The 12,200-nt window shown below is 42.2% G+C and overlaps 2 protein-coding genes across 3 annotated transcripts in view; one reads left to right on the forward strand and one right to left on the reverse strand.

The window, feature by feature from the left end:
• Positions 1-7,045, reverse strand: part of WASHC5 (WASH complex subunit 5) — a 28,174-nt gene extending 21,129 nt beyond the window's left edge. Inside the window, exons 1-6 of the mRNA XM_075085784.1 lie at positions 6,957-7,045; positions 5,414-5,714; positions 2,992-3,137; positions 1,831-1,915; positions 1,469-1,569; positions 324-516 (exon numbers count right to left, since the gene is read on the reverse strand). Coding sequence (XP_074941885.1) covers positions 324-516; positions 1,469-1,569; positions 1,831-1,915; positions 2,992-3,137; positions 5,414-5,599 — 711 coding nt within the window. The 5' untranslated portion in view covers positions 5,600-5,714; positions 6,957-7,045. The remainder of the gene's footprint in view (positions 1-323; positions 517-1,468; positions 1,570-1,830; positions 1,916-2,991; positions 3,138-5,413; positions 5,715-6,956) is intronic.
• The window catches only part of NSMCE2 (NSE2 SUMO ligase component of SMC5/6 complex), a 136,198-nt gene continuing 130,995 nt past the window's right edge, over positions 6,998-12,200 (forward strand). The window contains exons 1-3 of one of the 2 annotated variants that reach the window (XM_075085786.1): positions 6,998-7,218; positions 8,131-8,188; positions 11,183-11,330. In XM_075085786.1, the coding sequence (XP_074941887.1) occupies positions 11,198-11,330 (133 nt within the window). In that variant the 5' untranslated portion in view covers positions 6,998-7,218; positions 8,131-8,188; positions 11,183-11,197. The remainder of the gene's footprint in view (positions 7,219-8,130; positions 8,189-11,182; positions 11,331-12,200) is intronic. The other variant, XM_075085785.1, reaches the window with a different exon arrangement.

Genomic DNA, 12,200 nt, shown 5'->3' on the forward strand with positions numbered 1-12,200 from the left:
GGAATCTCCAAAGGAATTAGAATTATTAAGAATGGTCAATTATTTATGATTTTAAAGACATTAAATAATTTTTTTTTACTGCGAGATTGGCCAGACACCGCCTGCACCTCCAGAGATACTCAAAACCCAACTGGACCCAGTCCTGGGCAATCTGCTCTAGCTGACCCTGCTTGAGCCAGAGGGTTTGACTATGTGATCTGAAGAAGTCCCTTCCAACCTTTGTGAGTCTGATTTATTTTCTTCTGGGCTTCATGGTTGAGTAACTAACCCAAGAAACCATTTTATATTCACTTTTAGATCCCTCTTATCTCACAGTAACTTACCTGGTTATAAATGTCATCTGACCGTAAGCGGCCAATAACCATGCTAATGAATGTTTCACTTATGGGTACCCTGCTGAAGTAACTCTCGGGGTAGTTTGGAGGTCTTTTAGCTCCAGGTTGGCTTGAGTATCCAGTGCTCCGAAGCAATTTACAGATATCATCTAAATTGGAATCAGCAGAGGATCGGGCTGCACTGTTTTACAAAAGAAAGGAACAAAAATTAGGCATATGTCCTAATCGTTTCTTCTTCTCCCTCCCCATGTAACCACGCCTCTCCTTCAAGAAAATGATCAGATACTACGGTCTGGGAGATTTCTGGTTGTTTACTCCATGAATCCAATGTTCACTATATTATAGGCGGACACAGATGAATATCTGCACTGGAATCCCAGATAAGCACACGAAGCACAAACAAAAAATTAACTTTATTCAGGAACAGAATCAAGTAGCTTTATATTCAGGGGAGTAGTTTTGTTTTGGTTTATTTTTCCCTTTTCTTTTTGCTCCCCGTTTCTGAATTCCCCTTCTTGAATGCACTTCTGCATTCCAGAGTTAAGGAATCCTCTCATTACATACTGAAAAGCATAAAAATAGTCAAAAGAAGCATAGCAACAGGATACCCCTTTTTTACATGTGTGAAGGGATTTGCACTGATATCCTTTTAGATCCTCACTGTCATAGAATGATGCTGTCAGCCTACCCTGGAAACTCATTAATGATTTGACTAATCGAGCACAGTAGCTACAAGAAGACTGTCTCGCAATACATTTATCATCTAGATACTCAGGAGTTTTCACCGAGATCTGCTCACACATCTGGGAACCTGTGATATTTTAATAGCTGGCACCTGCAATGTTAAAGCTTTAGCCCAAAGTTTATTTGTCAGTGGACTTCATATTTCTATTGTGACAGCATGAAAAAATCTGTTGTTCCAGTTTTACAGCTAGACCTGCAAAACCAGCCAGCGTAAGGAGTTCTGCTGACATGCAGAGAGATCTGCAGAATTATCAGTCTATCTGTATGGTTGGATGGTCAAAGAGTTGCTGATATTTCCATTTATCTTACCTCAATAACCTAGCTAACTGAATATACGGCATGTTCCATCCTTTCAGCCTCGGCTGCTTCTGAAAACCAATACACATTACCTGTATCTGTAGTAGGAAACCAACATCCTTTCTCTGACTTCTCCTTCAATCTTCTGGTCAATGACCAGTAGCATGACTCCATATAAATACAGCGCTTCACACTGTTTAGAAAAAGGAAGAACGAAGGGAAGAAATCACATAAACATAATTTTGTAGTAACACGTAAACACAAACACGTACTGGCAAACTCACCCAATGTCAACTACATAGTCAATACAATATGGAGGACGGTGGACTATATATTTTTGGTCTTTGTCCTCCTAAAAGCGAGTCACAGCATTTGGTAAATTTAAATCTTTGTCTAGTTTGGCACTAAACTAGTTGGTTCACTTTCTACTACTACAGAATTGTTCAATACTTACTAGAAGCTGTTTTCCATCTTCATTAAGGAGGACCGTTTCTAATGTTTGCTGAATATAAATTCCTTCATTGAGGTCATCTAAATATCTAGGGATCATAACAAAGAGTTGGTCATTGACTATTTGGCTCTCAAATTGTATGTCCTCAGAACTCAATTGGCCAATCTTCACTGAAAGCCAACAGACACATCAGAACATTTCCCTACCGCAAACAGCATGGAGTTTTTCAAACAAAGAAGAGATGCTCTGCTATGAAATGAGCAGCTAAAACTCCTAGCTAGAGCCAGCAGTTGGCAAAAGCCTCCTTCCATATCCTGGTGGTGTATGTGAAAGACACTAGAGGATACTTTGTAACTTACAGCTAACATCCTCTTAAACTTCTTACAGATGGACAAGAGCCTGAGAAGAGAGAACTGAGAGGGCTTCTACTCCAAAATTTAGTAGAACTCTCATTTTCAAGTTACTTCAAAAATATCTCCTGGAAATACCATAAATTTATCTCAATTGTAACTTTGAAGGTAGAGCTAGAAATCAAGTATGTTAATCTTGATTAACAGAAAATTTCTTCCTATTGAAGGATTTTCCAGTAACACTATTTATTAAAAAGTAATGTCAAACATTTAATCTTTAATTAATATTTTCATACAAGGTCAGTAACACAATTTTTATGCTTAAGATTCTCTGGAACTTTTTCTTAGAGTATTTCATGAACTTTTCATCATGTTTTTTACAGGTAAGAGTAGCAAACTTGAGAATATGGCAACTCCACTGAAAAATTAAGTTCAGGAAAATAATGCCAATGAAAGTTAAGGAAAAAACCTGTCTGATATTCTGTTTTGCAAGACCACAAAAAGCTTAGTCTAATAATATGGAGTCTCCTTTTACTGAAAAAATCTTCAAGACAATCTCCTAGATAAAGAAGAAAAATAAGCTCTAACATAGAATTGAGGAAATGACGTAGAGAGGTTAAATATTTTCAGGTCATATATTAAGCTGGTAAGCAACAGTAGGAGTAAAAGTTATCATTCGCTTCAGCAATCCAAGTTTCCGGGTGCACAAGAATATGCTTTGACAGCGAGAATTTTGGGTGTCTAAGGGAAAAGCTTCCCATTATTAAGACTAAACAGTCTTTAAGAAAATTCACACATCTTTAAGATACCATACCTGTTTAAATCTACAATGTATTTATGTACACTCTGAAAAGCAAGATAAAATCTCGTCAAAATTTCAATGTTGTTTTCACGGAATTCTTCATCTAAATCCAGTAACTCAGGCTTAGCTTCCAGTTTGCCTTCACATGTCTCAGGCCCCTGTGAAAAGAAATTTATCTTTAGAAACAATATTTGACTTCAACCTCTGCTTGACATCTCTTCAGTAGGACCCAGAACACATACAACCGCCACTGCATACACAACACCAGAATTAACATTTCTTACTAAAACAAGGATCTGTAGTTTTCCAAGCTACTTTATGATTGAACATGGATTCCATAAAGATGAGTTTTGTACTTTGTTACAATCTGCAATGATTGTAAATACAATTTAATCTATGTACTGAATGGAAAAGAATAATGCTTTGGGTAAAGCCCCAGTGCATCTGAAGCTGCTGTGGGCTTTTTGTAGAGCTAACTATCTCCTTGCTGGAATTTTTTCCTTTACACATTTGATCTGACTGATTTGTCAGCTAGAAACCATAACACTGAGGCCTCACAAACACTTGTGAGCTTAGCACCTTCTCATGCATTCAAACTGCCTGAAAGTATTAGATCCATACGGGAACTTTTGGGTTTTTTTTTCTAGACTCTGGATCTAGCTCAGCACTAGTCCCCCAAATTAATGAAGAAACGATGTCATTAACGACCGTGGGGGAAAAAACGTTGGGATGAAGAACCTGACTTCTCTAAGGCAATGGTACAAACTTCTTTAAACATTTAGCACTGTCAACATTTGTCATAACCACCATTTGGTCTTACCACCACCATCTAAATGAAAATAGTTAGTTTAATTGAAAATACTGTTAACACCTGAATGAAAATAAGTCATTGCACAGACAACTTCCACAGCATGAGATCATTGCTTAAAAGGCTTTAGTCAACACAAGCATAATAAAAATAAATTAAAACAGAGTTAAAATGAAATATCAAGCTTAATACCCAGCTGACAATTTTTGTGTGGTTTTAAACATGCTCTTTTGTTTCTCTTTTTGTACAAAATAACCTACACAAAACAAAGGATAAGAGCAGGCCCCAAATTGCCTATGAAGTTCAAATACACAAGGTAAACAGCCTGAGTTTTCAAAATCTGAAATCTTTTCTCATTGGGTAATTATAAGAATCATGAATACAGGAATTGTGCATGCGCAGTGAAAATATCTGTAAATTCTCTAATCTCTTCTTTGTAAGTACATCTTTTATGGGTTTTGGTGCTCTGAAAAACAGCAGCACTGTTGTGCTTCCTTAATGTTCAAAAACCTTATCATTTTAAGTATTTTTCACCAATTATATCTATCTGCTTTCAAATTTTCAAGTAATTTGTATTAAAAAAAGACTTCTAACAAACATTTAGATCTAAAGGTATCTCAGAAATTATTTGTGCACAGGGTTTTCAATGTCCAAGGCTCACAGTTAGTGCTTGAAATTTGCAACTCTTACTAAAAAAACCAAAAAACCCAAAACCAACCCTCCCCCCTTGCTTTACTATTAACACTTCTTGAATTGCACAATCCAGACAAAGTCAGGTTAGACAGTCCCTGTAGTTCCTTGTTAATCATGTTGGAGAATGATAGAGGGAACTAGGTACTGCAAGAAGCTTAATTTTGTAAGGGAAACAAGGGCTTTTCATGGACACTCCGCTTTTATTTGTTTATTCAGTGCATGTGACAAGTCCAGTGAACAATCACAGCACTGTCAAACAGGAAAGCAGAAAGCAGTTTTCATGGCTGCTAAGAATAAGCTACAGATAACCAAAGGAAGACGGGCGTAATGCCCACAGTACTGCTCCAGAGGAAAACAACCAACTGCACAGGCTCAGAACCTGCTGGTGAAAGTATAATTTAAAGGCTCTGCAGGAAATAATATTAATAATAATTAAAAATGAAAACCAGAATCCAATACTCAAGTCTTATATAATCAGTATCCATCAAGTCCACAGGCCAGATGACTCAAACATTTTGAAATGTGTAGCTGGAACTGCTCTTGTGTTGATGCACTTAAAATTGCCTCCTCCTCTTGCCCTGATACTATCAGCACAGGTACTGGTTATACTTATATTCTGCTTAGGGGCCTAAGCACAGAACCTTCCCTAGGCTGTTTCTGTGCACTAAAATGAGTAAGATGAGGCCGAGTATGATCAGAAGTATGTAAAATACAAGACAGCCCAGAAGCAGAATGTTAGCATGCAAGCATATCCCAATTGTTATCTCAGTTTTGTGAATTTTTGGTAAAAACTAAGCAAGTAGGAAGTCACGACAGTCAACTCTGAAGAATGCTAGTAATAAACACAAAAGTCAGGAATGGCTGTTTCCTAACCTGAAGCATGCTCATGCAGGACAGCAATGCTTTAAGATATTTTAACAATAAAGGATTTACCTTAAAATAACTGAAATCGAATATGATATCGCCATACTTCTGTTGATCAGCCTTGTCCTTTAGCCTGAAAACACCAGGAATAAATTCGGAAAGTCTCAGAAGTTCTGCAATAATGGCATTTCCACAGGAGACAATCCGAAGAATTGCCTGACCACAGAGATTGTTCTCTGCTAGAAAATCAACCATGATGGAGCCGGACGTGACAGAGCAGCAGAAGTCCTGCAGTCAGATTCTGACTGTTAGTCTTTAGGTTATTTGAAGAAGAAAGTCTGATGAGAAAACTAGCTGCTCCATTAATAACCTGTAAAAACAAAACCACACACATTCAGAGGGGTTCATATTCATATTTTTGATCATTTAATCTATGTGATTTTTAAGCATATTCTCAAATCTTTCCATTTATGAAATCTAAGTTATTCACAGCTTTGTTAAAGGAAAAAAATGCACTGAATTAATCTTCAGCACATATGCTGTGTTTGACTCAACAATCACAAATACTGAAGCAATTGAAACCACACAAGGAGATGGCAGCAAGGAAAATCATTAAGGTTGGAAAAGACCTCTAAGATCAAGTCCAACTGTCAACCCAACACCACCATGTCTCCTAAACCATGCCCTGAAGTGCCATGTCTACATATTTTTTGAACACCGCAGGGATGGTGACTCCACCACCTCTCTGGGCAGCCTGTTCCAGTGCCTGACCACTCTGTCAGTAAATAAATCTTTCCTAATATCCAATCTAAACCTCCCCTGACACAACTTGAGGCCATTTCCTCTTGTCCTGTCGCTACTAACTTGGGAGAAGAGACCAACACCCACCTCACTACAGCCTCCTTTCAGGTAGTTATAGAGAGCGGTAAGGTCTCCTCTCAGCCTCCTCTTCTCCAGACTGAACCACCCCAGTTCCCTCAGCCGCTCCTCACCAAACCTGCTCTCCAGACCCTTCCCCAGCTTCTTTGTCCTTCTCTGGACACACTCCAGCACCTCAAGATGTGTTTACAACAGTCACTTTAAAAATACAGCCAAAGTGATCGTAATAGGCTTTAGTAACACGGAAGACTTTTACAGCAAAAAGAAATGATACAGGTCTATTCCTTTATTTACTGCTGAAGGACTAGCTTCCATGCTGTGGTTGCATCTTCTGGTCACGGTTTCACTTATTGACATGTTTCCTGCAAGGCACAGTGCACAGCACTGCCAAAAATAAGCTTTTTTATTTAGAAACATTTATGGGAAGTTACAAGTTGACTTCACTTTTCACCAATAACCTTCCAAACCACTGAGATACATCTGACAGCGCCTCTTCCGCCCCAAAACGAGAACCGGGAGCCCGCCCGCCCTTTACCGCTGCGGCGAGCTCCCCCGGCGGGCCCGGAGCGGGCCTCCCAGCTACACCGCACCGCCCCCGCCTCAGGGCTCCCGCCAACGCGCCCCGTCACGGCTTGAACCCCCGCGGCGCCAGACCAACCGCCGACGGCTCCCACCACCTCCCCTCACCCCGCGGCCTCCCCGCTGGTGCCACCTCCCGCCCGGCGGCGCTCACCCTGCCCCGCCGGCGGTCCGGTGAGCGGCAGCAGCGCCCGCGGGCACGGACGGGGGAGGCGGCTGCCCTCGGTGCGGCGCGACCGAACCCACCCGTCACATGACAACGGCTCCGCCGTGCGGAGCGGAGCGGCGCCGGCTGATGAGGCGGTTCCGCCGCCCGCCCCGCCTCCCGGGCCCGCTCGCCCGCCCGCCTGCTCCGGCCGCCGGTGCGGGGCCGTCTCCGCGCCAGGACTCACCTTGGGCCTCGGCGGCTGGGACAGGTGAGCAGCGGCCGCGCCGGGGAGGGGGCGCGGGGCCGCGCCCTCCGTGCGGGGCGGGGCGGGGCGGGCCGCGGCCGGGGCGGGCGGGCGATGCGGGGAAGGGCCGGCACGGCGGGGCTCCTGCGTGGTGGGGTCTGCTCCCGACCCGCGCCGCGGGGAAGCTGCGCCTGCCTTGGGCAGGTGGTTGCCGGGTGAACTGAGGAGGGAGGCGCTAGTCCTGGTGGTCAGTGAGCACCGGTCACCTGCGGATCTCGTGTTACACGAGTAACCCTTTTTTTCCTTATCTCTGCTTCATAGTTGGGATGTTGAAGCATAAAGACATCAGATCCTTAAAATAAGTGTCAGAACGGAAACTGTAATTTAAGTTTGCTGCTTGGTAATCACGCCTGGGCCATTTGATAATTTATTGTTGAAAGAAAAAAACCCTGCCTCGGTAGCCTAAGCTGGTCTCCTCGTCAGCTCTGATTTTGCTGGCTGTGTTTTCCAGAACTGAGGGGGTTGGGAGTTGGGAATTTTAAGTGCTTCATTGATGCACCCATTGAAGACCTTCCTGGCAAAAAAGAGTGCCTTAAAAGCGCTGCTCTGAAAACAGTTCCGGTGAGGCTTTTCCTCTGGAGGCCTAATGGACAGCTGCAAGCTGAAGAATTCACTTAGAAAATTCAAGAGTGAAATCTTTGCTTGGGATCATAAACAGTGTCTAAGAAAAATAATCTTTTATTAAAAAAAAAAAAAAAATTGTCCAAACGTACTTAAATTACTTTTCAAAAGACAAATTGAGATGAAACTACCAATGCAATGGTATGATTTAATATTGTAAACAATAACTTCTGGTCCTGTGTAGTTTGCTCAGTGCTTCCACAAATGTCAAGAGAATGAAGAAGCCTTTTTAACGTTTCACTTGTTTTTTTTCAGATTCCTGCCTTTCACAGTGTGTATCTGTGAAATTTCCAAAGAACAGCAGGCTTTCTCAGTGAGTGAGATTTACCAGGTCCAAGAAGGGAATTAAGTTCTCACTGCTAACTTTCATACACTAAATCGGCCTAGAAAGATAAAGCTGCTAACATGATTTTTTGCAACTATTTAATAGTGTATATTTGGATCATCACAGAGATTCTATGCAAACAGTCTTGCTAAGTGGCAAACAGGTGTTTTAAAAAAGAAAGTCAAATAATGTAACAACTGAATGCATTTGCTATTAAATCTTTAAAAGCATAATTTTCCTTTACTTTCAAGGAGTTCTAAGGAACTTTTTCCTTGTCTTCTGTTGTTTGACAGCCTCTAAAGATCTGTAAAGATAGCAATCACTGTCTTTCGGTGGGGAGAGCATGAACTGAGGTAACTGGAGCTGTTGTTGAAGGCCATTGGCTCCTCTGTGGCAAGATGCACCTTTAGAAGGGGATAGAGAGCAAGGCAATTTGTATGTAATTCACCAGTTCAAGTGGTGAACTCGAACTGTGGTTAAAATGCTGTTGGAAGTATGTGACCTAAAAATGGTGACGTAAAAGATAGTCTTGAGTGGCCAAACACATCTTTTAAATGGAATAAAAGGAAATATTGTGAAAGAAAACAATAGAAGAGAAAAGAGCATGACAGCAGGTATTCAGCTTTCATAGTCTTCATGATATTTGTGAGGAATGTGACAAGGTTGTTCAGGTTAGGATGAGCACAAGATGTAACTGGCTGAACAACTGAGCTCAGAGGGTCATGGTCAATGGAAGAGAGTCTGGATGGAGGCCTGTCACTAGTGATGTTCCCCAGGGGTCTGTGCTGGGTCCAGTCCTGTTCAACATATTAATCAGTGACCTGGATGATGGGATAGAGTGTAACCTCAGCAACTTCGCTGATGATACCGAGCTGGGAGGAGCGGCTGATACACCAGAAGGCTGTGCTGCCACCCAGCGAGACCTGGACAGGCTGGAGAGCTGGGCCAAGGGGAACCTCATGAAATTCAGCAAAAGCAAGTGTAAGGTCCGGTACCTGGGGAGGAAAAACCCCATGCACCAGTACAGGTTGGGGGGTGAACTACTGGAAAACGGCTCTGTTAAGAAGGACCTGGGAGTGCTGACGGGCAGCAGGCTGACCCTGAGCCAGCAATGTGCCCTCATGGCCAAGAAGGCCGATGGTATCCTGGGCTGCATTAAAAGGAGTGTGGCCAGCAGATCGAGGGAGGTTGTCCTCCCCCTCTACTCTGCCCTAGTGAGACCACATTTGGAGTACTGTGTCCAGTTTTGGGCCCCCAGTTTAAGAAGGACAGGGAACTGCTTGAGCAAGTCCAGTGGAGAGCTATGAAGATGATCGGGGACTGGAGCATCTTCCTTATGAGGAAAGGCTGAGAGATTTGGGTTTGTTTAGCCTGGAGAAGAGAAGACTGAGGGGAGATTTCATCAATACCTATAAATATCTAAAGGGTGGGTGTCAAAGAGGATGGGACTGGACCCTTCAGTGGTGCCCAATGACAGGCCAAGGGGCAATGGGCACAAGTTGGAACGCAGGAAGTTCCACTTAAACATGAGGAAATTTTTTTTTACTATGAGGGTGCCAGAGCAGTGGCACAGGCTGCCCAGAGAGGTTGTTGAGTCCCTTCCCTGGAGACATTCAAACCCCGCCTGGACGCATTCCTGTGCCCCCTGCTCTGGGTGTCCCTGCTCAAGCAGGGGGGTTGGACAAGATGATCTCCAGAGGTCCCTTCCAACCCTTGCCATTCTGTGGTTCTGTGTAGCTCTGGAATCCCAGGGAAGGTATCAGAGGGAGATAAAGCCTTAGGCATGCAAAGCTTGGGCAAAATTTTGTCCTCTCTATTTAGATATTTTCCAGATTTCTGTTGGATTATAGCTTGTCAAATGCTGATGATAGAACAACTCGGCCTCTTGTTATTTTGTGTACAATTCAGATAAAACTTCGGGTATATGCCAAATTTGGTTCCCTCCCTCCCCCAATAGCCCTTGAACATACCAGTTAATTTTCACATGGACTAATGCAGTATTTCTGTCTGTCCAAGACTTTTGTGGGGGTTTGTTGTGAACTGCTGTGTATCTAAAGCTGAGCAGAATTTTTCTTATTTCCTATGACTTAAAGTACAAAATTCTACAGATTCATGTTCCTTATAATAGCTACATATTGTCTGAGTGAGTTGTGGCAAAGCGTGAAGAAGGAATAGAAGGAGTCGGAATTTCTGAGAAGAAACTTGACTGATGCGAACAGGGTGCATAGGCACAGCATAAGGAAACCCACTTGAAGGTTGTCTTAATGACAGAGGAGAAGCTGTTAAACCTTGCAAGGCTGTAGGTTGTGCATCAGTTTTGGAAAGGAATAAGGTGGTAAAGAAGATAAACATGATTCCTGTGCAACACTGTTCTGTGCTAATGGAATATTGGTACTAAGAATTTGTGACATCTTTGGGGGGAAGTAGGCCCATTTGTAAGTGGGCTTTAATTTAAAATTATGCTAGATGATTTACTTTTACATACATTCGTGGAACGGTTGCCCTTTATTAGATTATGTTTTCCAAGGGCTAGCTGTTGAAACAGGCTTGTTGGTGAGGCTTAATTGGATGCGTGAAGTTATATTTCTTTCTAGCCTAACTGATAATATGCCTAGAAAACACAGAGAAGTTTTTGGGCATGTGGACTGTTTGGATCTGTAATAGAGCAGTAATTTTCAAGTAAACATAATCATTGAGTTTGAACCTCATTGTGGTTAAGCAATAGGTATGAGCAGATGAAATCTGCAAGTTGCTTTCTGTGGTGTAGTTTTGCTTAATATTGAATAGAAGGTGAATTGAAAACCCCTGGTGGATTGCCGTTCCACTGAAATTACTGACATGAGCTAAGATTTTATCTCTGCTCTCTGATGTTTCAGTGGTTCTGTTGACAGCGCTTTATGGTCAGCTATCTGTACTTCTGTCTTCTCTCTCAAATTCTTTGGGTGTAAACTGCATTCCAAATGTTGTATCTGTTATTTCTAGAGTAACGATTTCAAGATGCCAGGTGGTGCGAGAATCTCATTCAACTGTGTGGATTCCTCTCTTTCATCTCTGAAGAACTGCCAGTCTTACATAAATACCGGAATGGATATTGCTACTCATGTTGCCCTTGACCTTGTGGAAAGTTTCAGTAAGTATATTCTCTCTTGCTTTGCACCCTGAATTGGACAGATGAGTGCTTGGCCTATGTATTTTGACTCGGTTGCTGCCAATATCTGTCTTCGTTGTAGGAACTGTAGCTCTTCTGGCTAGACCAGGGTGTTTTCAACCCAGTCACTTCATTGTCTTAAATGATAAATTCAGTGAAAATGTAAATACCAGGCAAGCATTGTCCCAGCTTTTGTAACACCCTGTCGTTACCCTACAGCTTTGTAAAAACTTCAGTGTTGCTGAATGAGGTGGAGAAGGCCTCTCAAGTGGGTGAATAAAATGGCTTTTCATTCTAATACTTCTTCTTTGTGTGTGTTTTATTTGATGTTTAGGGCAAGATACATTAAAATAATGCTAATGATTTTGAGCTTGAGACATCTGTTAGGGGATGCAGTTTTTTAAAAATGCTGTCTCTTTCTCTGCTGCAAATCGGGCCCTTTCAGGGTGCTTCAGTTTGGACACTTGCGAAGTGGTGTACCTTACGGCTGTAATCACTTCTAACAGTCTTGTCAATGCTATTTCACAGTAACAGGTGCACTGCAAAGCTGCTCTTCAAAGACAAATATTAGGCATCCCATTTCTCTGTCTGCTTGCATCTATGATAATGTTTTCACTAGGAGAAAACAAAAAACTGTAAAGCTCCAAAACCCTAACAGTTTTAATTGAGTGGAGAGAGAGAATCCTCTGAAACAAAAGTTTTGCTGTTCGTTATAAATCTGGCACTCACCTAAGCCAGGATTTAGGTACAGTCAGGATGAATGCTTTTCTCTTTGTCTAGTGTGATAGTTCTCTTTCCTTTGAGCTTTTTATCTGTACTGCTGTCAGAGACAATTGACATGCCATTTCTAGC

The sequence above is a fragment of the Phalacrocorax aristotelis genome, chromosome 2 (assembly GCF_949628215.1).
Source record: "Phalacrocorax aristotelis chromosome 2, bGulAri2.1, whole genome shotgun sequence".
Classification (NCBI taxonomy): Eukaryota; Metazoa; Chordata; class Aves; order Suliformes; family Phalacrocoracidae; genus Phalacrocorax; species Phalacrocorax aristotelis.